This window comes from Rattus rattus, chromosome 10, assembly GCF_011064425.1.
Source record: "Rattus rattus isolate New Zealand chromosome 10, Rrattus_CSIRO_v1, whole genome shotgun sequence".
Lineage (NCBI taxonomy): Eukaryota > Metazoa > Chordata > Mammalia > Rodentia > Muridae > Rattus > Rattus rattus.
In genome coordinates this window covers 12,201,621-12,227,491 of record NC_046163.1, presented here as the reverse complement: position 1 = coordinate 12,227,491, position 25,871 = coordinate 12,201,621, and the positions used below count along the sequence as shown (strand labels likewise).

General features: G+C 40.9%; 1 protein-coding gene across 3 annotated transcripts in view; it reads left to right on the top strand.

The window, feature by feature from the left end:
• Nucleotides 1–359: 359 nt before the first annotated feature.
• Nucleotides 360–25,871, top strand: part of Epb41l5 (erythrocyte membrane protein band 4.1 like 5) — a 90,585-nt gene continuing 65,073 nt past the window's right edge. For 2 of the 3 annotated variants that reach the window (XM_032914611.1, XM_032914612.1), the window contains exons 1-6: nucleotides 360–1,368; nucleotides 10,357–10,461; nucleotides 21,532–21,574; nucleotides 23,393–23,471; nucleotides 24,863–24,907; nucleotides 25,341–25,393. In XM_032914611.1, the coding sequence (XP_032770502.1) occupies nucleotides 1,189–1,368; nucleotides 10,357–10,461; nucleotides 21,532–21,574; nucleotides 23,393–23,471; nucleotides 24,863–24,907; nucleotides 25,341–25,393 (505 nt within the window). In that variant the 5' untranslated portion in view covers nucleotides 360–1,188. The remainder of the gene's footprint in view (nucleotides 1,369–10,356; nucleotides 10,462–21,531; nucleotides 21,575–23,392; nucleotides 23,472–24,862; nucleotides 24,908–25,340; nucleotides 25,394–25,871) is intronic. The other variant, XM_032914610.1, reaches the window with a different exon arrangement.

Genomic DNA, 25,871 nt, shown 5'->3' with positions numbered 1-25,871 from the left:
AGTGTGCTTTATTGACTAGCATCAGGATGTGTTTCTGTGAGTGTGATGGAACTGAGTCAAAAGGAAGAAGTAGGAGTTAATTAAAATAGAACATCAGAACACTGGAGTCCACAGGCAAAGGAGGCCAAGCACCTATTTAAAAGCTACCTGCAGAGAGCTGTACAGCTGGTGAACCTTGAAGGCTGGTTGGCTATCCCAGATTTTTAGTTATTTCCTGGGGCTAAAATCTGTAGTACACATTGTAAAATACTATTATATATTTGGTCATTTTTCAGTTCATGGGTATTCACGTTTTAATATAGTAATATGATCTTAAAATTACCCTTTTGAAAAGAACAGATCCTGCTTTCCTGTGTTCCTGTTGCTCTTTTCACACTGTGTCTAGCCTCTGCCTGGGAGCACCTCCGCTGGTGGTGGTTACTGTAGAGTTGTGCTAGAGTATCCTGACAATTCCAGTTATTTGTCTGCTCTGCCCATTTCCCTTTTTCTGCATTTTTCTCCTGGAATTAATAATTGTCTTTATGTGTACTTAGCTATTGTTTGCTTTGCTCAAGTCTCTTAGTTGTAAAGCTAAAGACACTAGATTGATGGAGGAACTGTGAATGGTGTTGGCATTGCATATGTTTCCTTCCAATCTTGTATTTAGTATTTTCCATTATAATGTGCAATATTTTTATATAACTAGTAGCTGTTTAACTGTTTAACTTTAATGTTCTTAGTATAACTTTAAGCATAAAACTTAGTTTAAATTTATTTGAACTTTACTGAAATAGATAATTACTTGTATTTTGAATGCTCAGTTTAGAAAAAAAGCAAAACTCAGAATCTACCTCTCTGGTGTCTGGCACCTTAGGTACTACTTACGGACCCCAAACACTTGATGAACAGCGTGAGGGACTGCTTTCTCCTGCTAGATCAGCTCCGTATAAAATAAGACACTAAGTTTGAAAAGCTGCAAGCATTGATCTATATTAATAGGTGTTTTAAAACTTCATGTTAAAATCTAGCTTTAAAAGTGAATTTTGAAATGAAAATTGAATGTATTGTATTCAACATTTTGATGTGAAAAGTAATGTGTTTCAACTTTTTCAAATTAACACCGATAGCCTTACTAGATCCCACCATTAATTTGACTACAGGTTGCTGCTTTTCCTTGCGATCACTTTCACTGATTCTGTACTGGCAGAAATGCTGAGCTTCCTACGAAGAACGCTTGGCCGCCGGTCTATGCGCAAGCATGCTGAAAAGGAGCGACTCCGAGAGGCGCAGCGTGCTGCCACACACATTCCTGCGGCTGGAGATGCCAAGTCCGTCATCACATGCAGGGTGTCCCTTCTGGATGGTACAGATGTTAGTGTGGACCTGCCGGTAAGTAGGACTTTATTAGTGTGTGAGGTCACTATTACCTGTGCTGGCTGGGTGCTCGGTGGGATAGGGTGAATATGCATGAGGCACAGGGGCCGTCATGGACGTGGACAAGTGACTGTAAGCCCAGGGGACCTGGAGTTAATGTCAGTTGCAGGAAACATTGCTTGCTAAGGCAGTTGCTGATGTGAATTAAGACTGTTCATGTCTACATGCACACGCGCGCGCGTGCGCACACACACACACACACACACACACACTCAAACACACTCACACACACTTGCACTCGGGTGCCTGTTTATAGATGGGATCACAAGCTCAGATTGGCCTTGGATTTGTGAATTTCCTGCCCCAGCTGCCAAGTGTGGGAGTACAGTTGTGTGTGCTGCCTTGCTGGGTTTAAGTTTCAGAACTATTTACAGATACTAAATCTCTTTGTTCTGTTTTCAAAGACCAAAGTCTTTGTTCTGTTTCAAAGACTTGACAAAACTATAAATTATGTGATTTTGATATGAGTTTCATTGGATATTCCCTGATGTCTGCCATGCCTGTTAACATTGTACTAAAATTCAGTTTGAAGAGTCTCTTTGGAAGGCTCTGTGTCTTTGATATGCAGTTGAATCCACTCTGAAAGGCTGGGATGCAGAGGTTGAAACAAGCATTGGGTAGTCTGCTCAGGTTTCGCTGTCTCTGTTTTTGTTGTTGGTGGTGGTTTGTTTGTTTGTTAGTTAGTTTGTTTTTGAGACAAGGTCTCGGCATGCGATCCAGGCTTTTATCACTGCCTGAGTCCTGGCTCGCAGGTGTGCCCACCCCACCCAGCTCCCCAGCAGTGTTGCAAGTCCTCATGTGTATGCTTGTTATCCATAGAGACACTGGCTTGTACATTTTTAGAGTTTTTGAATTTGTAAACGTTAAGACATCCATTTTCTCCCTGTAAGGGCTTGTTGAGGTTTTGTGAGCTATTCCAACATGAGATACTTAGTAAGGTTAATTTTCATATTTTTTTTATTTGATAGGAATCTCGAAGAGTTTTTTTGTGTATTAGTCCATTAAAGTATCATTAAATATTTAGTGGAAAGCCTGAGATTGTTGTGTGAGAGCCTGCAAAAAAATGTATTACCTAATGTTTGAAATATGAAGCCTTAGGGTTGTTGATGGGTAGGCTGTACTGAGAGAGTCTGAAGGGCAGTGTGGAGTAGAGGAGAAAGGTCTCAGCCTCCAAGCAGCCGAGCAGCAGCTGTTTACTCACTGGTGGAGAATGCTCATCAGCTCTACACACATCACCAATCAACTGTAGCGACACAGTCAGTTTTAGATCGGACCTCTTTGGGAACAAAACCATGGCCTTTAACAACGGTTTTTGAAGACTTATTTTGAGGACTTTGCATACATTTGTGATCAATTGAGTTGTGATAAGGATACTAATACTGTTCAACAGGAAATTTTTTTTCTCCAACAAATGGTTATACCTACATGCAACAGAATAATGTTGAACCCTTTTTTCATACTACATAATAAAAATTAAAATAAATCAAAGACAGAAACATAAAAACTAAAACTGAAATTTTAGAAGAAAATGCAGGAATATTTATTAGATAATGACATCAATATAATGAGTAACAAAAAGGAAAATATCAGACAAATTAGACTTAATCAGGATTTAAAATGTGTGCCCTTCAAAGGGTTCCACTTAGGTAAAAGATTGTACAACATAATAACAGGAAGTACTTCCAAAGTAAATATCAGATAAAGAACTTGGATCTAGAATATATAAAGAACTGTTGCAAACCAATGAAAAGAGAACTCATTTTAAAAATAAGCAAAAAAAGATCTAAGTAGAAATTGTTTAGTTAGGACATATAAAATAGATAAGAACAAATATAAGAGAATTCAGAATCAGGCGAATCACAGGTTAGTGGCCATGTGTGCCGTCGTGTAGGAGGCCCTGACTTTAAGCCCCATTGTCAAAACCCAGAAAACAAACCACAATAAAATACTTATTCACAATCAGGATGTCTCAAAAGTCAGACAATAGCAAGGTAAAGAAACCAGGACCCTCTAAGCCTAAGATTGGGGAATGTAAAGCAGCTGCTTTGGAAAACAAGCCTATAGCTAGTCACAGGACAGAGCATTGTTATCTTGTGACTAAGTGTTTCACTTTTCAAAAGAAATTTTAATTCCACAAGAATTAGCAGCATTGTTTCTAATAGCAGAGGATATCAGGATTTATAGGTAAAGTCAAGTTACTACCCATAGAGAAATGAAATACTGACATCTATACAATGTGTCATGGGGCTAGAGAGATGGCTCAGCGGTTAGGAGCACTGGCTGCTCTTCCATAGGACCCAGCATTCCAAGCTGTCAACTGTCTGTAACTCCACTTCCAGGGGGATCTCACACACACACACGCCTTGCGCATGCGCAGCACGCGCACGCACACGCTCTCTCTCTCTCACACACACACACACACACACACACACACACACACACACACACACTCTCTCTCTCTCACACACACACACACACACACACACACACACACAGAGACAATTAACACCAATGCAGGTAAAAAAGTAATAAATTGTTTTTAAAAAGAAAAACCAGTCACAACCACATGTTTTGATTGTTTTTTTTAATAAAAGCCTAGAATAGGAAGAGCTATAGAAATGCAAAGGTAGATTAGAGGTTGCTTGGGGCAGATAGATTCCTGGGAGCTGGCAGAGAGGCGATAGAAAGTAATAGTTGTGGGATGGACTTTGTCTTAGAGGTAATGAAATGTGTACTAAAATCCAGTGACTTTCGTATTTCTGTTGTTTTTGACACAGTGTCTCACCAGGCAGTCCTAGCTGGCCTGAAGCTCACTATATATAGACCAGCGTAGCCTCAAACTCAGACATTGCCTGACTGCCTCCCAAGCACTGAGATTAAGTCTGTGACACCAGGCCTAACCTAAATTACATCCTTTTAATGGGTGAATGGGATATGAGCTACATTTCAATTAAGCTTTTTTTTTTTTTTTTTAACTTCCACCCCTCAAAACAAAAACAACAAAACAAAATACACTTTTTGGTTTTGGGTGTTGTGTTTTTGTTTTGTTGCCAGGGAATATGAATATAATGACATTTAGTTGTAATTATAGATGATAGACTTGATTTGGAAAGAAGAAAAACTAGAAACCACTAAAGCAGTGCAGGTACAAGGAGATGTAAGGTCACAGAGAGAGGAATATTTCCTTAGCACAGGAAGACGGTGAGGGGAGGATGGGGGTGAGCATGCTGTGGACCAGGTCACAGTCATGGGTGGGAATTCTGAGAGAAGAGTCAGCTGTCACAGTGGGAAACAGTGGGAGTGGAGAAAGGCACTTGGTGGGCACTTATGTTTGCTGGTCGGGTTAATCAGTGGTAGTTATGTTGTTTGGGATTTTCTATACTCTTGGACATAGTAGTTGCTTTTAACATGTTAGTTGTTTGAGCAGGTGCATGGAGGAAAAATGAAAGGTTACCAGCTAGAAAATGGCTGAGCAGGGAAACTCTTGAGTTTGTTTCCAGGGATAGGAAAATTGTTCCTTGGGAATTGGCTTTATATATGCAGACAGAGGAAGAATGTTCTGGCAGAAATAAATACCTTTACTGAGGAAAAGGAGGCTGATCAAAGCCTTTGGGACAGGAGAGATGGCTCAGTGGTTAAGAGCACTGGCTGCTCTTCCAGAGGACCTAAGTTCAACTCCCAGCAACCACATGGTGACTCACAACCATCTGTAAAGGGATCTGATACACTCTTCTGATGTGTCTGAAAATAGCTGTAGTGTACTCATATAAATAAGATAAATCTAAATGAATGAATGAGTGGATGAGTGAGTGAGTGGGTGGGTGAGTGAGTGGGTGGGTGGGTGAGTGAGTGGGTGGGTGAGTGAGTGAGTGAGTGGATGAGTGAGTGAGTGGGTGGATGAGTGAGTGAGTGGATGGGTGAGTGAGTGAGTGAGTGAGTGTGTGAGTGAGTGAGTGAGTGAGTGGTAATGATCATCTTAGTGTATAGCAACAGTAAATTGTAATTCACTCTGAGTTCCAGGCAGTTGATCGCACATTTCCACCCACCCAAGTTCTCTGGATTTGCAAATGAAAGACGCACAGCTGTACATGGAGCCTTTATATTTTAATATGCCTAACTAGCTCAGAAGCTGGATTTCTCTTTAAACCCACGTGGCTAACCCACTTTGCCCTCTGATATTCCTTAGTTATACTTGCTAAATCTACATTTTATCTCTGCTATCCCAGACCCAAGCGGGGGAGTGGATCATGTAAGCACAAACCAAATCCCCAACGTTAATGTCCCTGGAATAGAATGTGAAGGGAGGATGGGTCTGACTGAGATAGTGGCCTGGAGTCATTTGTTAAGGAGAAAGAAACTAAGTAGTAGTTCTAGGATAGAGGCAGCTGGTGTGGATTTGTAGTGGCCTAGAACTGTGCAGGTCAGTGTCCCACTCTGTCTACTTGGTATTATCTTAGGTTGTCTATTGCTGTAATAAAGCATCATGACCAAAAGCAACTTGGGAGGAAAGTAATTATTTGCCACACAATTTAACAGTCCTTCAACAGAGAAACTCCAGGCAAGAATCTAAAAGGCAGAACCTGAAGCAAAGTCCTGCTTACTGACTTGCTCCTCCTGGCATTTTTAGCTTGCTTTCTTATACAAATAGAACCCAGAACCACCTGCCCACAGTGGACTGGGCCCCACAATATTAATCATTAATCTAGAGGATCAGTGCCTTGTTCAGACCTCATCAGCTTTTTTTTTCCCCCCAGTAGATAGACATTAACACAGAGAATCACAGCTGGACAGTGTACAGAGAGGAAGACTTCTAAATGAGATGTCTTCACCAGACCCCTCCCCTCCAAGCTCGGGTATCTGTGCAGGAAAAAGGGGGGTCTGGAAAGAAGTAGTGGATGACACCAGGCAAACAATATATTCTAGCACAGCAGGACTGATGAGGGGTGCACATACGAACTCACAGAGACTGCCGCAGCATGCTTAAGACCTGTACTGGTTCAAGTCAGTAAGGTGCCAGCACTGAGAGGGGGACATGAACATGAGGTCCCAACCCTGACCAGAAAACTATTTGCAACTGAAGACAGCTGAAAAAGAGAAAATCAGTTTTTCCAATGGTTTGTCACTGGGCATGTCAACTGCCCTGCAATGCAGACCCACGTCCAGGAGTAGTGAGCCAACAAAGCAAACCCCGGGGGGGGGGGGTGTTACACCTTGGCGTTGTTGACATTTGATTTTGTTTTTAGTGTTGTTGGAAAGAGAGAACAAAGTTGGGTGAGTGGGTCTGGGAGGAAGTGGGGGAGAGGAAACATTTTGCATCTCATAGGTACCTATGCCTGCTCATCTTACTCTTGCTTGACTTCTGTCTGTTTCTGCTCTCCGTGCCACCAAAGACTCAGGACCCCCTCCTATCTTTATTTTGTCTGCACTGAAAGTGGCAAAGCTGCATTTGTCTTTTAGGCTCAATTTGAAATAAACCCCTGAAGCTATTGGTACTTTGAGGCAGATCTATCAAACTATAGTCATTCCTTTATTGCAAAAATAGCACTTGTGGCATGTTTGTTATGTTTAAACTATTGTTCTTGGATAATAAGCCTTTAGTTACTCTGACATTATGAACTAGGTTTGTCAAATATCCATGCTATTCCAACAGCCAGATTATTTTAAGAAATTCTGTTTTAGATGTAGATTTGTTTTAGATTGGGCATCACTGGCTTAAGGAATTTGAAAATGCCCATGTCTGCATTATTGGATGGTTCCAATTGGCTTCTTACTAAAGAAGGTAAAACACATAACCTTCATACATCCAAGAACTGGCTCATTCTCTCTCTGTCTTGCAGAAGCCCATCCTCTCTAGGACACAGCTATCATACTTCAGAAGGCTGGGACTGATACTTGGACAGGAGGGGGTCATGGTGGTGGTGGTGGTGGGTGGTGGTGGTGGTGGTGGTGGTGGTGGTGGTGGTGGTGGTGGTGGTGGTGGTGGTGGTGGTGGTGGTGGTTGGTGTTTTGTTTCTGGAACAAATACAGAATGTTGATGGAATGTGAAATTAAATCTAGAAGGGTACTTAGAATTGATGTAATGGAAGTTGGACACTTTGGTGCATTGGGAGTTAGGGGAGAGGATCAAGAGTTTAAAAACATTTTGGGCTCCCTTTTTGTTGATGGCACTTTATAAAATAAGCATAATATTACTTTTTATATTTGTTAACAGTGAGACCAGAGAGGTAGCTCAATAGTTAAGAGTGTATACTGTTGTAGAGGACTCAAGTTCGATTCTCAGCACTGTATCAGAAAGCTCACAACAGCAGAGGGGTCCACTGCCTCTGCCTTCACACACACCTACATTTATATGTACATCCCATACCCAATCAAAAAAGGTATCTTTGTCATGCCCAATAAACTACTGTTCCCTTCCTTCCTACCACCCGTATTTGTTTGTAGACTGTTGAGACAGCAGGCTTGTTCTGTTTGCCTATTCAGTTTCAGTGTTTAAGGGTTAATAATCTGACACATTGGGCTGGAGAGATGGTTCAGTGGTTAAGAGCCCTGGCTGCTCTAACAGAGGTCCTCAGTTCAATTCTCAGCAACCACATGGTGGCTCACAACCGTCTGTAATGGGATCCAATGCCCTCTTCTGGTGTGTCAGCAACAGGGTTCTCATACACAAAATAAATAAATAAATCTTTTTAAAAAAGGGGAATCATTCCACTCTGCTTCAGCTGTGCTGGACTTGTCCCTGATGGCCTTTGCCCTTCCAGTGTAAGGACTTTGCATTTCTGTAGGGAACTGCTTCCTGTATTCATAGTTCATTGAAATTTTTCTTGCTTAAAAGAGTCTTCCTATTTGAATAGTATCTCCCATTTATTCTTCATCTTGTCCTTATAATCTTTAACAACATTATATTATTTCTTAAAATATAAACCTCTTGAAGACAAGTGCCCTCTTGTTTTGTTCTTCTGTGTAGTTCGTTAGAGCATCACCTGGCACACTGTAAGTGCTCTATTAATATTTGTTAAATTAATCAAAGAAATTAGCAGTATTTGAAATAAATCTTTAATATAGAATATAGATTGATCCCCAAATGAAGTTAAAATCATCCTCAATCCCAGATTCCTTCATGAAACATTTGGCTCTATTGGGACACAAAAGGAATTTCTGATTTCCTGCTTAAGACTAGCCCATGAAGGAATGTTTATAAAACCTAGGAAATAAATGCAAATATTAGCAAGAGTTCTGGTTCACACCTCCTATTATTTCTTCCCTCTCTCCTGTGTCTTTCTCCTCTGCCTCTTCTGCCCTGTCTGTCGGTCTCCCTCCCTCCCTCTCTTCCTCTCCCTCTTGCCTGGGATAGGCATGGGGTTATCCTGGCTGCAGACTGGAGTGTCCCTGGAAAGAAAGATAACTGAAGAAAACAAAGTTTGAATACACGTCTTGTTCTCACCCTTCCATGCCCATTGTGGTCTTGATCTTTAGTGTGTGCCCTCCAGGGGGTTCTGTAGCAAAAGAAGCTTGGGACAAAAGGCAGGCTGTGGTGCCTGTTAGCATAACAAAAGGGGTGCTGGCCCCTTGCTCCCTCCCTATCACCAGTACCTGTTCCAGAGCCAGGATGCCAGCCTCTCAGCGCTTCTCACCCTGCCCTCTACTCTAGGCTTAGCTCACAGGGCTCCCTTCCCCCAGCTTCCCATTCCCTTATAGCCTGAGGTTCAAGCTCTCCGCTTGCTCGTTTGGTCTCCTCTGCCTGCACTCTTGGGCTTCATCTCTCTCCTCTTTTCTCATGGCCAGCTAGTCTGTTGACCATGTTTATTTTATTAATCTTTCTGCTCTGGACTCTTCCAGATTCTTCTGCCTGTATTCTCCCTTACATACTCTGCTTAACCATACCTTGGAGCTGTCATGCCGTCTATTTATGTATCCTTGCCTCATTCTAGAACCCCCTAACCTGGACAGAGTTCCTTCCCTATTGCCTGGCACCCAGTTACAGTTGGAGGAGTGTCCCTTCTAGGGACGGGAGTGGATCTCTGTCCTTAATGCTATGCTGTATAAAATGCAGCAGGTATAATGGTGTGGGAGGGAGCACTCAGTGAACTGCCACGGTTCCCCTCAGGTGAGCCTCAGGACTCACCACTTAGAATGGAGAAGGTTTATTGGTGGAAAGGGAAGGGGACCTGGAAAAGGAGTAGAGGCAGAGAAAGGAATTCTTGTTGAAAGTTAAGTGATTAACTGATTTTGTGGTTCTTAGGGCTCTCTTCTCTAGGATCCTACCCAGCCTGCATCAGAGCTAAATGAAGCAGTCATAAACTTTAGGGTTAGATTGGTTTTTCTCGTTATATTTAGTCTGGAGAGGGTAACTTCCACTCCTGAAATACAAAGACAAGTACATAGAAGTATCTCGGAAGTCAAAGATGACAAAAACTACATTACAGATCATCCTCAGGCAAAGGCAGGTAAAGTCAGGAAGGTTAACATGGGAAATAAGAGCAGTGGCTTATTATATCCCCGTGGAAGGATACATTAGGTGGGAAAGTATAATTAAATAGAAAATACAGAGAGTGGAATTTGGGATTGCACATCAAGAAGAAATTTGGGCTGGAGAGATGGCTCAGTGGTTAGGAGCACTGACTGCTCTTCAGAGGCCCTGAGTTCAATTCCTAGCAACCATATGGTGGGTCACAACCATCTGTAATGGGATCCACCGCCCTCTTCTGGTATGACTGAAGAAAACAACAGTGTACTCACATAAAATAAATAAATAAGTCTCTTTTTTAAAAAATGAAGAAATTGGTGAGGTTGTATATGGAAATCTTCCAATTGGAGGAAAAAAAGCATTTAAGAAAATTTAGAAATAAGTGGAAGACTAAAAGAAGTACTTTTTCTCTCTAAGATCAGAAATAGGACAATGACCCTGCTTAAACCACTTATTAATTCATCTTCTTGCCATTTCAGAAAAAAGCCAAAGGACAGGAGCTGTTTGACCAAATTATGTATCACCTGGACTTGATTGAAAGTGACTATTTTGGTCTGAGATTCATGGACTCAGCCCAAGTAGCAGTGAGTATCTTTTGGAAGTTCTGTTATGACTACAGAAATAGCAATTTTCAGATCATGGACTAAGTGCTAAAATATACTCAATGCTTTCTTTATTTTTGTGTCATTTCCTATAGCCTGAAACACAATCTTTATCTTATTTTACTTGTTGGTTAAAATAGGGTCTTGCTCTGCAGCTGGGCTGGCCTAGAGCTTGACACTCTTACCTTACCTAAGCCTTAGGATTAGAGTTGGGTCCACTATACTTTGCAGTTCTTTACAATCATCTGAAATAATTTTTTACAAAAAGATCTGGCCCTAATCTGACTTATGAAAGCACATTTTTGAATATGAGGTTTGGAAATCTATCTAGGGTGCTATGAACCACTGTGTAAAGAATACTAATACTGGAGTTTTATTTGCTCTTAGACAATTGATGTTAATTTCTACTTTATAAAGCCAGCAGACAAGCATCTCTAAGGTTTCTTTCAGATCTGTGATTCTGTGTCTATAAAGACTATTTGTGCCTTTCAGATGAGCGAACAGAGTAGGAAGTTGGAAGCTACTCAAAGAACTGAGTGCTATATTATGATTTCACTGAGGTGTGTGTGAAAGAAAGTAGGTGGTAGGGTTGAGAGGGATTAGTGGTTATCCTTAAAACTGACTATCAAAATTGTTAAGTAATACTTGGAATACTTATTCTTCAGTAATTGGAATTGGATCTTTTGCAAGCAGATTATTTTTGTTTGAGAAAGTTTTTTTAAATATTTATTTTATTATTTTTATGTTGGGGCATGTTTTTCTACATGTATGTCTGAAGTCAGAAGAGGGTAGCTGATCCTCTGGGACTGGAGTTACAGATGGTTGTGAGTCACCATATAAGTGCTGGGAAGCAAACCTTGGCCCTCCACAAGCGTATCCAGTGCTCTGAACTCTCTGTCTCTTGTTTCAGAAAATTCTATATAGAAAAATCGTATAGGAGTCTTTAGAATAAGATAGACTGAAGCCAAGAAGAGTTAGCGCTGGAGAGATGCTCAGCAGTTAGAGCACTGGCTGCTGCTCTTCAGTTGGATCCATGTTCAATTCCTGGTCCCCACATGTCTATAACTCCAGTCCCAGGGGGCCTAACATCCTCTTCTAGCCTCTGAGCACTGCACTCACTTGGTTCACAGACATAAATTGAGGCCAAGACCAATACATAAAAATAAAAAAAATCTTTAAAAAAAAATATAAGAAGTTATTGTGATAACACTGGTAGAAGTAATAGTAGTGATGGTGGTGGTGGTGGTGGTGGTGGTGATGATGATGCTGATGATGGTGATGGTGATGATGATATAGTCAGAGAAAGCAGAAAGAATAAGGGCATCAAGGTATTGCAAGGTATTGCATGTGTGCAAGCACATACATACATGCACACCCCCCAGAACTCTGAGATTATGGGAAATACCTACAGATCTCTTCATATGTATACACATATATCTAAAGTGGACAGCAAAATATAAGGATCCAAGGTATTAATGTATTATAGTTTAGTCATAACCATGTGGCATGTTCATACATCTAAAACTAATGTACCACATTTTAATTCATTAGTATTACCAAGCAGTCCTAAATGTGTATGATGCCTATTGAATAATGGAGTCATCATAGAGATAACCAAAATTAATAAGTAGATTGGTTACATTTATTTTTCTGTATGTATATATAGATAATTGTTTGGTTTTTTTTTTTTTTTTTTTTTTTAAACAGTCTCACCTTTTATTCCTGGCTGTCTTGGAATTCTCTATGTTGACCAGGTTGGCCTTAAATTCAGAAAGAGCTGTCTGCCTCTGCCTCCAATATACCAGGATTAAAGGATTAATATACCTTACTAAAGACTTTATTTCATTCAGTCATTTTATAGTTGCATACACATTCAATAATTTCATAGTTGGAACAGTCTCATATGCACAGAACAGTCGTAAGAATGATTCAAATATCATTTGAAAGTTGGAGAGTAAGATGTCCCATCATCCTTAAATTCTTTCATGTATGCTTTCTGTAAACAAGCATGGTTTATAATTTCATACCACCATCAAACCCAGCAATTGAGAAATCTTCACCATCCAGTCTTTATTTTAGTCAATGGAGTTGTCTCTAGAATGCCCTTGGTAGCCCCCGAGGTCCAGTCAGAACCTGTTTTGCTTAGTTATCATGTCTAGTTGCCTTTAATCCGAAACACTGTGCTTCTGTGGCATTTTTATTTTCATGACTTTGAAGAAACAAACCGGTTACTTTGCATGCTGTCCCTTTCTGTGGATTCTGCATGCTGTCCCTTTCTGTGGATTCATTACCTGCTGAAGTAGGTTCATTTTAGAGTTAATCCTGTGTTCCATTCTGTCCTACCCCAATTAGTGACACTAACTTTATCACTTAATGACATAGTGTGTCTTCCAAGCCTCATTTGTAAGTCACTTTCTTTCCCCTTTGTATTTTTTTCATACATCCCAAACTCTACTGTGTAGGTGAGCTAGCCAGCATCTGTGAAGCTCCTGCCTCTGCCTCTCAAGCACTGAGATTGCAGGTGTGCACTGCGTGCTCCGGTTTCCATTTTTCCCTTTGTAGTTAATTGTTTATTAACAGTTTCTCTGAGACTGTTCCCCATCAAGCTATTTGTAAATAGATTCCTATTTCATTCAGTGTCCTGCTGCTCTCCTTTATTTTGATGCTCACATTTTCCCAGTTTGGTCAAATGGGAGCTACTTCAAAGTATCTTCATGTTCATTTAACATGAATATGTCATTCTTTGTGCACTAGCTTACTTTATGCCCAAGGAAATGTTCCAGGTTCGTCTGGTATTTCCACCTCAGTCCTGGAATTAGCAAGATTTTTAGCAAGCATGGTGATAAGATTTGAGAGCATAAGTTCACAGTGATTTCTATATAGAGATGTATAGTGGATGCCATGCAACGTCTATTAAGTCCAATTTGAGTCGGATACTACAAAGGTTTTCACCTTCCATATTTGTAATAATAGTTCTCATCTACGAAGATGCCTACTGGAATTCCTTGACTTAAGATGGAGTATGTCCTAATAAATCTATTGTAAATTGAAAATGCTATAAGTTCAAAATGCATATATCTATGGAATATATCATTCTGAGCAATCTGTGATTGCTTACTCAGCAGTCATAGCTGAGCGCTGGAGTGAATGGCAGAGTCCTGGCTGTTTATCACATGATAAGCAGCCCTGGAACTGAAACTCTTGACTCACTGCCACTGTCTCTCAGCCGAGAAGGTAATGCTACTTGTATTATTCGTCTGGGAAAGAATCAAAAACAGAATGTTTCTGTTAAATGTGTGTTCCAACTACATACCTAAAGAATTGTGGCTGTGTAACCAAACCTGATCAGTCGCTCCATTTCCCTTGTGCAAATGCTGACTGTATTCAAGCCATTGAATTATTCCTGGACTCTTTTTTTGGGGAGGAAGTAGAGCTCATGTACTGTAGTGTTCAGTTCTCTCGACTACTGTAGCACAGTCGTTAGGGAACGCCTTCGAAGTTGTCTACTCTGGAGATACTGTTTGACAAGGAAGATTAAAAGGCATGCCTGAGGAAAACAGTTGATCTTAGCTAGGAGCGCCATAGCATTTTTTTGTCAAAATGAGGCCACTTTGAAAAATCGAGATATATTTTTCATGCTATAAAATTTGCCACTTTAGATTTTATAATTTATTTTTATCACATTCAGAACTATGCAACTATTATCGCCAGTTTCAGAACACTCCATCATTCCTTAAAGGAGCCCTGGATATATTACCACTTGGTTCTTATTAAACGTCTCCAATACTTTACTTTGGCAAGTACTGTATTTCTGTCCATATTGATTTACTTATTTTGAAATTTTTATATATTTAGTGTTTTTATATCTTATTTTTTTATGTGGTTACAGCCTTTCTTGTCAGAGTGTTCAAAGCTAGTGTTTGTTGTACTTGATCCTGTGCTGAAGCTGGATGACTTAGGACTGACTGTTCTACGCTTTTCGTGTTCAGTAATGGATGTGCATTTCCTTTGCTTCCGTTTGACTGTTACGAATGCTGCCGTGACCATCAAGTCTCAGTTCTCCAGGTTATGCACCAAATGGTGCATAGAAAGGATTGGGTTAATCTGGTAACTGTTGACATTTCTGTAGAAAGTTCAAACTTTTCCATAGCAGATGCACCATTCTACATCCCCACTAAGTGCATGAGATTGCAGTGTTACATGGTGGCTGCACGGGCTCACCTTCCCACAACAAGGTAGAAGGGGTCCCCCCACTTTGGTGATAGCCATTCTCCTGGGGTGAGAAGGGGTCTCAGCTGTAGCTCTGATTTGTCTCTTCCTGAGAAGCCTAAAGAGGCTGACTTGTCAGTGTACTTGCCAGCTGTGCTTTTCATTTGAAAAGTGCATTTTCATTTCATTTGCCCATTTTCTGTGTAGACTGTATTCTCTTAGGTGTTTGATCTCTTATGTCCCAGATACTGGTCCTCTTGGAGATGAGTAGCTGGCAAGGTTCCCTGCCGTCCTCTTGCCTCTGGTGATTGCTTCTTTCACATTACAGGAACTTTTAATTTTATGTGTTTTGGGTTTGGGGTGCGTGCGTGCGTGCGTGCGTGCGTGCGTGCGTGTGTGTGTGTGACTCGAGTGCACATACATGACAATTTGGGGAGTTGGTTTTTATCTTCTACCCTTTTGGGTGGCACCTCTTTTGATTCTGCCACCGCAGACATCCTAGTTGGCTTTTCCGTCCTCCCCACCCTCTGCCCAGTTCCCTGTGGCCGTGTTAGCACTACAGATGCATACCCCCGCATTGGGTTTTGTGGGTTGCTTTATTTTGTTGTTTCGTCTTTTTTTTTTTTTTTTTTTTTTTTTTCTTTTTTTTTTCGAGCTGGGGACCGAACCCAGGGCCTTGCGCTTTCGAGGTAAGCGCTCTACCACGGAGCTAAATCCCCAGCCCTTGTTTGCCTCTTTTAATCTGGGTTACAGGGTTCAAACTCAGATCCTCTGATTTATATAGCAAGAATTTTACCTACTGAGCCATTCCTCCCAGCCCCAAGTGTGATCTTTAACAAGTTGTTCTATTCTAGTTGCAAGTCCTGAGAGGTTGTGCATCCGTGCTCATCACGGAGTTCTTCATGGTTTTTTGTTTTGTTTTGTCTGTTGAGTCCTTACCTGGTTTTATTATCATGGCAATACTAGCTTTATAGCAGAGAATTGGGAAGCATTCCTTCCCTTTGATTTTGTGTAGTACTCTAAAGATCATTCATTGATGTTGGTTATCTTTAAAGTGAGTATATTTGGTACTGGGCTTTGTCCTAGTCGGGAATTTTTATTACCATATCTTAAATATTGTTTTTAAGATTTAATTTATTTGATGTATATGGGTGTTTTTCTTGAATATAGGTTTGCGTATTATATGTGTACATTGCCTACAGAGGCCAGAAGAAGGCATTAGACCCCTTGTAACTAATTATAGAGAGATGTTAGCTGCTGTGGCAGTGCTGACAATTGAATGTGGGTTCTCTGGAAGAGTACTCAGTGCTCTTAACCCCTGAGCCATCTCTCCAGCCCCTCAATATTATTCTCGTTCAATCTCTAGGTTTAATTTTGGTACATCATTTGTCTAGGAGGTTATTCTTCTTTCTCTCTCTCTCTTTCTCTCTAACTTACAAGTTTTCAAAATGGACGTCTGCAGTATTTCTTGTAATTTGTCTCTAGTATTATAAATATAACTTATAATTAGAAGTAGTTTAGCCTGTGGCTCACCAATAACTGCTTATCCTTCCAGGGAGCCATCTCTTTGTTATGTTAATACTGTTTTTTTTTTTTATTACTACTTCATTAATCTCAGTTCTTGCTGAGTTAGGTTTGGCTTTCTTACTGGTTTTTTGACCTTGAGGTGCACCATTGGGTCATTGATCTCTCTGATTTCTTAATGTTTAAAAGATCTATTTTCATTTTATGTGAGTGCCTGCATTTATGTATGAGCAATGCATATGTGCCTGAGACCCCTGGGGCTACCTTCTGTAGGTACTGGGAACTGAAGCATTATGAGTGAGAAAGAGGCTGACTTAACACCTGAACCATCTCTCTAGCTCCAGTGTATGCACTTTAATACTTTTCTTGTTGCTGTGACGAAGTACCTTAGAAAAGCACCTTGTGGAAGATCTGTATCCTTTCCTGACCTCCACAGGTACAAGCATGCATGTGGTGCACATAAGATAGGCAAGACAGAAACACAAAAAGAATAAGTGTATTTTTTAAGGTGATTTACATACTTAGGTCACCTATATTTCAGACATGAATTTGACAGTTTACAAAATGTTAACAAAGATACCTTGAAAATATTTTGTAATGGCTGGTCTAAGTCTTTTGAAATATTTAGGACAGACTTAACTCTAAGGAAAGCAGTCACTAAGGAAGTGTTTCTTAGCATCTAGACTAAGCAGAAGTGTTTTATTACAAATCCTCTTCTCTCTCTCTCTCTCTCTCTCTCTCTCTCTCTCTCTCTCTCTCTCTCTCTCTGTGTGTGTGTGTGTGTGTGTGTGTGTGTCTTTTTTCAACAGTTCCTAGAGTAGTTTGAAATGTTAAAAATGCCTCTGCTTACAGAGCTATTTCTTGCGAAGGCTGTTTTGAAAGATAGCTAACATTTCTGTGTTTTACATGCCCTTTGCCCTCTCAGCAGTGGTGGGAGCTTCTTCAGGCACTCAGAGGCTGGGCTCACTGAAGCACTGCATGCACACTATTTGGATGGAGGGCATGGAGTTTGTGTGTGTGTGTGTGTGTGTGTGTGTTGTTGTTGTTGTTGTTGTTGTTGTTGTTGTTGTTGTTTTAGAAGCTTCCTAGGTGATTCTTCTTTGGTTAGTTATACCTGTTATTTTTGTGATTATATATTATCTTTTAAGATATATGAGTAAATTTTTATTCCATAACCAGATGCTGAGAGTGAAAGGAAAGACAGCTTTCTATATTGTTTTTAATACCTTAGTTTTTAGTATCAACTAAACTTTAAAACTAAAAGTCAGAGGGAATTATTTTTTTTCTAAAGTTTGAGTTTTGCCCCGGGAATCAGTGTCTGCATGCTTTCCATCTTGATCTTCTTAGCACTGGAAATGTAACTCTTCAGACCTGGTTTAGGAAGCACATCAGCTCCTGACTCTGAGCTCTGAGCTTTCTAGTCCCTGGCCATGGAATGCAGAGGAGAGGAAAGAAAACAGACTTGAGAGTCCATGAACATGAGCTCAGACCTCCCTCATAAGAGTGGTGACCAGGACTCCCCCAGCTCCTAAATTGCATTTTCGGTGTGTTTGTTTGAGTTGTCCACTGAAGTGGAGCTACAGGACTCCATAGTGAAGACCGAGATTACTGTACTGTGTGGTGTACACCTCCAACCTGTCTCTACCGGCAGAACTTTGTATTAATGGTAGTAAGAGTAGAAAAGTGTAATCAGGAAGATAGTCTTTCGGTTTTTGTTTTTATACTTTGTGTCGTGTGTTTACCTACATGTGACACACATGGGAAACTCAAGGGCAAGTTGGAGGAGTCTGTTGTCTCTTCCACCATGGTCCTACAGGTCTAAGTCATCAGACTTGCCTGCAGACGCCCTTTCCTGCTGAGCCATCTTAATGCTCCTGAAACTAGCCTTGAGTAGATCCAACCAGGAAGAGGGTTCTACACCTGGGCATGATTTTAGTAAGTGTTCTGTTTCCTTCTCTTATTTCCTCAGTATAATGAATTGGCCGAGCGTTGTAGAGTGTTCCTTTAATCCCAGCACTAAGGAGACAGTGACTCTCTGAGATCTAGGCCAACCTGGTCTACACAGCAAGTTCCAGGCCAGCCGTGGCTATAAACTGAGTTCCTATTGCAAAAGAGAAAGAGGAGTAGGAGGTGAGGTCTTAAGTAGCCTATTAATTTATCAGTGCAATGTTAACTGTTCTTCAGATATAGACATGCAAGATGGTTCTTCCAGTTTGGAAAAAGTTGAGAAGGAATCACATGAAACCATACTCGAGGAAGTGCATATATTTGTAGTGGATAGATCTTGGAGTGTGTGTGTGAGAGAGAGAGACAGAGAGAGACAGACAGACAGACAGACAGACAGACAGACAGACAGACATGTGTGCAGGTGTGCATGGAGGCCAGAAAAGGGCATTGGCTCCCTGGAGCTGGAGTTAAAGGTGAAGCACCTGACGTTGGTTCTGGGAATTGAACTCGTTCTCTGAAAGAGAAGCAGGTACTCACAACAGCTAAGACAACCACATAAATCTGCACCATAGCAACTGAGTGCAGATAACTGCCTCCGCTTTTTAATATTCCTGCCCCAAACGTGAATATATTATCTATTATCAGATGTATAATAAAGGTCTGTATTATTCTTTGAAAGAAATGTGTTTGTTGCAGAGTAAATTGAAAATATAAGAAAGCAGAAAAATATCATTAGTTATCTTCTTTTAAATACTTTTTGCTCGCTGGAGAGATGGCTCAGTGGTTAAGAGCACTGATTGCTCTTCCAGGAGTCCTGAGTTCAATTGCCATCAACCATCATGGTGACTCACACCATCTGTAAAGGGATCTGATGCTCTCTTCTGGTGTGTCTGAAGAGAGCAACAGTGTACTTAGATACATAAATAAATCTCTTTAAAATACACTCTCTGCAGTTTTATTTTTCTTTTATGTGTGTGGGTGTTTTACCTGCGTGGATGTCTGTGCGCGGCATGTTCACAGTGCCTGTAAAGGCCAGAAGAGGAAGTCACATCCTCTAGAACTGGAATTGCATTAGGCTGTGAGCCACCTTGTGGATGCTTGGGAGTTGAACCCAGGCCTTCTGGAATAGCAGCAGTCAGTGCTCTTAACCACAGAGCCATCTCTCCGGCCCCTCACCAGTGATCTCATTTACTGTTTTATTGCTACCTCAGTGTTAAAGAATATGCATTTTATGTGTATACATTTGTACATTTTGAGGAAGGAATTTGTAATACTTTACAGTATGTCCTTTAGAATACAGCAGTATGGCCAGGCATGGTAGCACACACCTCTAATCTCAGAAGGAAGAGGCAGAAGTTCAAGGCCAGCCCAGCCTACATAGATCCAGGCTTTCCGCCACCCCTCCCTATATCCTCCGAAAATACCAGTAAGGTGTTTCAGATCTTTTAAGTATTTGCTTTCACTTTTTAATTGCTATATTTATGCTATACCTTTGTCATATTTAAATGTTTTATCCACTCTATTTTTGGATTGTTGTCTTGGCTTTTTCTTATGAAATTCCTTGTACATTTATTTCTGAGTTAGACAGTCAATTGATATTTCTCGATCTCTCCATTCCTCCCTCCCTCCTTCCCTCCCTCCCCCTCCTCTTTTAAGATTTATTTATGTATGTGAGAACACTATAGCTGTCTTCAGACATACCAGAAGAGGGCATCAGATCCCTTTACATATGGTGTGAGGCACCATGTGGTTGCTGGGGCTTGAACTCATGACGTCTGGAAGAGCAGTCAGTGCTCTTAACCACTGAGCCATCTCTCCAGCCCTAGTCGTGAGTTCTTGAGACATTAGCTGCTGTCTACTAATAAAAATTCCTGCCTGAGGGGTGTGCTCATTTGTACTCAGTGCCATGCACAACAGGACTCCATGAGTGAGTGACAAGCCATGGATAGGGTTTTGGGTTTGTCTTTTGCAGACACTCCCCAACTACAGTAAGAGAAATAAAACCTAAGCAATGTCTAGGTTTGTGGTTCTGAGAGTAAACATTCTGGACACAAAAACTTTTTATTTCATGCTCAGTGTGTAATAGCATTAGACTGTCGCAAGTCTGAGATATTTGAATATGGGTTTCTAAGCCAAAATGAAAGCACTATTTGCTGTCCCAGGTTGAAGTCATTCCCAATAAGTCAAACTTTTCTGTCAGTAAGATTTGTACAGCTGACCATTTTCCATGCTGAAAGATGTTTAGAAGGGGGGCATCCAACAGTTTATTAAATGAAAAATGTCTAAGTAGCATACATAACTTTGAATCCAGAAGAAACATTAACATGGGACTGGCATGTGACTCAGCTGCAGGTCTCTTGACTAGGATGTTTGAGGCCCTGGGTTCAGTCCCCCCTAGGCCCAGAACCAAGACAGAAAGAAAGCCTTGCACAGCTGCACTGAAATGCTTACGAGAGCATCTTATTCAAGGATAGGGGGCACACTGCTGGCACAGTTTTCTTTCCTTATGTTGGGGAAGAAAGGAGAGAAGAAGCCAGGCATTTGTAAGGAGAGCAGACAGAGCCATGGCAACAGTGCTGCCTAATTCATTCTTTGCTTAGCAGGATCCTTGAAACTGTATCCTCGGCTCTGTGGACTAGTTAGCTAGCACAGAGCCTCCCTTCTTTGGTGCTTGGAGTTGAAAGCATGCTGAGGAGCGCTGCCCCTTGGGTCTGGTCCTTCAGCCTGCTGCAGTAGGGTCTGTTAGGAGGGGTGTGTGATGAGCGCTGAGCGGATGGTGCTTTGTCAATGCAAGCATGAGATTGATTCAGGTGTTTTGTGTCATGAGCAGTTCCCCGTGAAGAGGCCATGGAAATTAAAAGGCTGATACTGCTGTACTGCTGAAAGCAGAACTCTGCTTGTCAAGTAGCAACATTTTTATTTGTGAAGCAACTGCTTCATTCGATAGATGTCGTAATTTTGAGAAGAATCTTTTTTTTTTTTTTTTAAAGCCCTTCCAGCTCTTTGAATGAGTGCTAAAATCAGTTTTGCCGTATTTAAGAAACATTCTCTGCTCAGTGTTAGGTCTGCTGGAGAATCTTATAAAAGAATGGTATTTAATGTTTCTCTAGATTTTATTTATATACATGTTTGTAGTGCTATCCGAGTGGTATCTACAGCCGTCTTTTCTCTAAGTCTCAAGAGCTGTTCAATTGGGAGCTGGGGAAATTAGGGTATAATCTAAGCCCTAAGAGCCACCTCTTTCAAATTCAGTCCCTTTGTAGAATATCGCTTTGTGGTTGTCAACAAAGTTACAGTAAGCAATAACTCTTATTAAACATTAAAGTCCTGCCAGTTGCATAAGTACTCAACTGTTATTTTTTCTTTTTACAGCATTGGCTGGATGGTACAAAAAGTATCAAAAAGCAAGTAAAAAGTAAGTGTTGGGAAATCATGTGAAAATAGTGCAAATAAAAGATATCAGAAATGCTGATTCTTAATAGTAAGGACATTTCAAAAATTATGTTCCCTATGAGTTTCTTTACCATCTGCTTTTTGGGGAGTAGGCTAAGGGTTATGTCAGCCAAGAGTCTCAAGATACGTAGCCTAGGCTGGCCTCGTGCTCAGAACCTTCTCCAGCCTCCCAAGCATTGCTAGGATTTTTGGTGTTCTCTACTTGTGCCTCACTGTCTGTTTCAGCATAATGTACCTACTCCAGGTTTAACCTTAACCTAGACTCTTCTAGAGTCTTATAATTTGAGTTTATAGAAGAAACATTTGCAGCTTACAAATTAAATTGAACTTTTATGCAATATTTTGCTTCTCTGTAGGTAATTACTTGTGTGTTGAAGTTTCTTGATTGGTTGGTTGGTTTTTGGTTGTTTTTTTGTTTTTTGTTTTTTTACTGTTGGTTTTTTGTGGAACTCCCTCAACTAGGCTGGCCTCAAAATAGAAATCCATTCTGTCTCTGCCTCGACCTCTGAGTACTGGGATTAAAGATGTGTGTCACCACCACCCAGTGTTGAAATTTTTGGGTTTATTTGGGGGGGGGTGTTGTTGGTTTTGTTTTGAGAGTTCTACCTGTCTCTAGGAATCATTTTGAAACCTTAAGACTGTAATAATCTTCTGCCCTTGTCTTTTTGGAGATTCATGACACAGACTAGGCATAGTGGACTGATAAGAACTACATGGTAGATTTATTGTCTCCTCTGACTTCGTGTAGTCAGCAAACAGCAGAAGCCTGTCTTTTTTTTTAAACGTTTTACTTAAATTTATTTTTATTAGGTGTAGGTGTATGAGTGTTTTATTAGGTGTATGAGTGTTCTGCCCGCATGCATATATGTGAACCATGTGTGCCGAGTGCCCTGGTAGGTCAGATTCCTGGGAACTGGCGTTGGACGGTTGTGAACCAAAGAGGTGCAGGCAGGCAAAGCCAGGTTCTTTGTAAAAACAATTGTCTTAAGCAATGAGCTATTGCTCCTGCCTTTACCTGTATTTCTTTTTAAATTAGAATAGTGAAACAGTGCTGGAAAGATGGCTCAGCATTTAAGAGCACAGTGTGGTCTTGAAAAAGATCCACATTCAGTTCCCCACACCTGCAGCTCGAGGGGAATCTAACATTTTCTTCTGTACTCTGCATGAGCTATCTTACCTAGCTAGAATCCAACACATGCACATCGCCCCTCCCCACACACACAATTAAAAATAAGTCTTAAGAATAATGAAGTAATTCATATAAAATGAAGTATTATAAGTGGGCAGAACTAGAGAAAATACCCGTGTCTGCTCCCCACAGTCTGTCTTGTTCCTGTAGTGTCAGATTTCAGGGCAGTTTAACTGCCTTTATAAAATACATAAACCATCTTTATAAAATATTGGAGCAGACTTGCTGAGAACATAGCCGTTAGTGAATCCACTGGACTGAATTTGAAAGTGTGGGATGCTTGGCCTTGAGCTACTTCATGTTGGCGATCCTCGGTGCTCACTAGAAGGACAGATCAGCGGTTTTCCGGGCTGTTCGATTGTTCCACTAAGATTATACATTTGCCCCTTAACTGTTAGAATCAATGTTTGACAGATGAATGTGATAATGCTGTGCTGTGCTTGGTATGCTATGTTCTTCTTAGAAGCAATGTTAAGTAATCTGTTCTTTCTTTTTTTATTTTAGTAACTTTGAGCAAATTTTCTCACTGAAGATTACTAGTAAATTAATAAAAAAATTAAAGCTCTTTTCTTTTTTTTTTTTTAATGGCAGTTGGTTCACCCTATTGTCTTCATCTTCGAGTTAAGTTTTATTCCTCGGAACCAAATAATCTTCGTGAGGAGCTAACCCGGTAAGACCACTGCTCAGAGGTGTGTCAGGAGTGCTGAGACCTTTAGAAGACAGATTTTAGGAGTCTTCAGGCCTATCAATTAAGTGTCAGACGAATTTTTATTCTAGAACAAGATGTTTAAGATACTGGATTCTAGCCACATAAGATAGCACGTCTGTAATCCCAACACTCAGGAAACTAACGCAGGAGGATTACTGTGAATTCAAGACTAATCTAAGTCCCAAAGTGAATTTCAGACTAGTCAAAGCTACAGTGTAAGACCTTGTCTTAAAATATTAAAAATAATTGAAGTGTTTGATTATTTTATTTGTTGTAAAAGATGAAGAGCTGATATTCATGCATCCGTTGGGGGTGACCAGTGAGCCAGTTGATGGGATTTGAAACAGAATTGATAACATGTTAATCAGTTATGTTTATTGACTTCACTCTAATGTGTCTTCTGTTAGGATGTATCTCTTTATTTTACACTGGCTCTTAATTGCATATGTGTTGCTTCGTGGTGGAAAAGCTGAGTTGTTAATACCGTTTGAGGGATTGTCCTTTGAGTTGACTGCTGTTATCCTTAGGCCCCTCAGAGAAGGCGTGCACGTTGACACAGTTGGATAACCAGGCCCGTTTGCACACCGTGCTCCTGACGTTTGCACACCGTGCTCCTCTCATTTGCACACCGTGTTCCTGACGTTGTACACCGTGCTCCTCTCGCTTGCACCCTGTGCTCCTCCCCTGCTTACACACCATGCTCCTGACGCTTTACCCTGCTCCTGACGCCACACACCGGCTTCTCGCTTGCACACCTCCTCCGCTTGCACACCGTGCTCCTCACGCTTACACACGTGCTCCTCACGCTTACACAATCCGGCTCCTGACGCTTTCTCTGGAGTTGCTCCGCCCATTCTGCTCCTCTCTGTCCTGCTTTTCCATCTCTTACTTAGATTTGCCGTCTCCCTTCCTCCTTTCTGTGCCCTCTTTTTTCCTGTATTGTTTTTCCCCTTGTACATTTTTTGGCAGTGAAATTCTGTAAGATGTTCTGTCAGTCAGGCAGTGATGGCACACGCCTTCAATTCCAGCACCCAGAAGGCAGAGGCAGGCAGATCTCTGAGTTGTAGGCCAGCCTGGTCTACAGAGTGAGTTCCAGGACAGCCAGGGCTACACAGAGACCCTGACTTGGAAAACCAAACCAGAAAAGAACATTTTCTCAGGGTGTGGATGTGTACACCTTTAATATCAGCAGTTGGGGGAGAGAGGTAGGAAGGTCTCTGATTTCCTAGCCATTTAGGACTGCATAGTAAAATCCTGTTTGAAAATAAAAGTATTCTCAAGTTAAAGTGATAGGATTTTTTTCTCTAGTGAATTGTTCTATTTAATTAATTTGTGCCTTTTATTTTTCTTAGGTATTTATTTGTTCTTCAGCTAAAACAAGATATTCTCAGTGGGAAGTGAGTATTAAATTACTTAGTATATAACTACAAAATCCTTGAGTAGTAGAAAAATAATTTAGAAAATAGGTTCAGTTCAGGGCTGGAGAGATGATGACTGAGCAAGCAGAGTCTGACTCTTCATCCCGCACCCATCCCAGGAGCAGTGTCGGTGTCTGTGGCCCCAGTGCTAAGGGCTCACTGGCCAGCACAGTAGCTCAGTGAGCCCCAGGTCCGTGAGAAGCACTGTCTCAAACACAGTAAAGTGGGAAGAAACAAAGGAAGATTCTTCAGACAGGCCTTGGGCTTCCACATACACATCCCTGGGGACGTAATGTGTTTGCACACTAGTGAACACAAATAAGTTCAGAGTTGTGTAAAAACAGATGTTCAAGGTGCTGTTCATCTTAAAATTAAGACTGTAAATTGATGGAAATTTGTATTTTGTTCTTAGGTTAGAGTGTCCCTTTGATACAGCAGTTCAATTGGCGGCTTATAATCTGCAAGGTACGCGATTCTTGTGCTTGATTGTTAAGGCTGAGAATAATTCTTTTGTGTGATACATGTCTAAGGAAAAATCAGATGACAGGCTAGAAAAGCTACAGCCCTGTTTCTGTGAAAAACTTCCAGTGTCCAAGTCCTGATTTCTGCTTGGTTTTACAATACTCCTTTAAAACGTTATTGTCTTCATGTCGCCTTTTCCTCTCAATATTTTCCCTTTTTTTCCTTTCCTTTTCTTTTTTTTAGTTATTGTACTTTAAGTGTACAGGTATTCTGACTGCAGTTGTGTCTGTACACCCTGTGTGTGCCTGGTGTCCATGGAGGCATTGATGTCCGGGAACTAGAGTTACAGACAGTTGTAAACTGCCATGTAGGTGCTGAGCATCAGGCCTGGGTTTCCTGGGAGAGAAGCCGGTGCTCCTTATCCTTCTGTAGTACAAAGATACAACTGGCAGCCTCCCTGGTAATTGAATAGATGTTAATA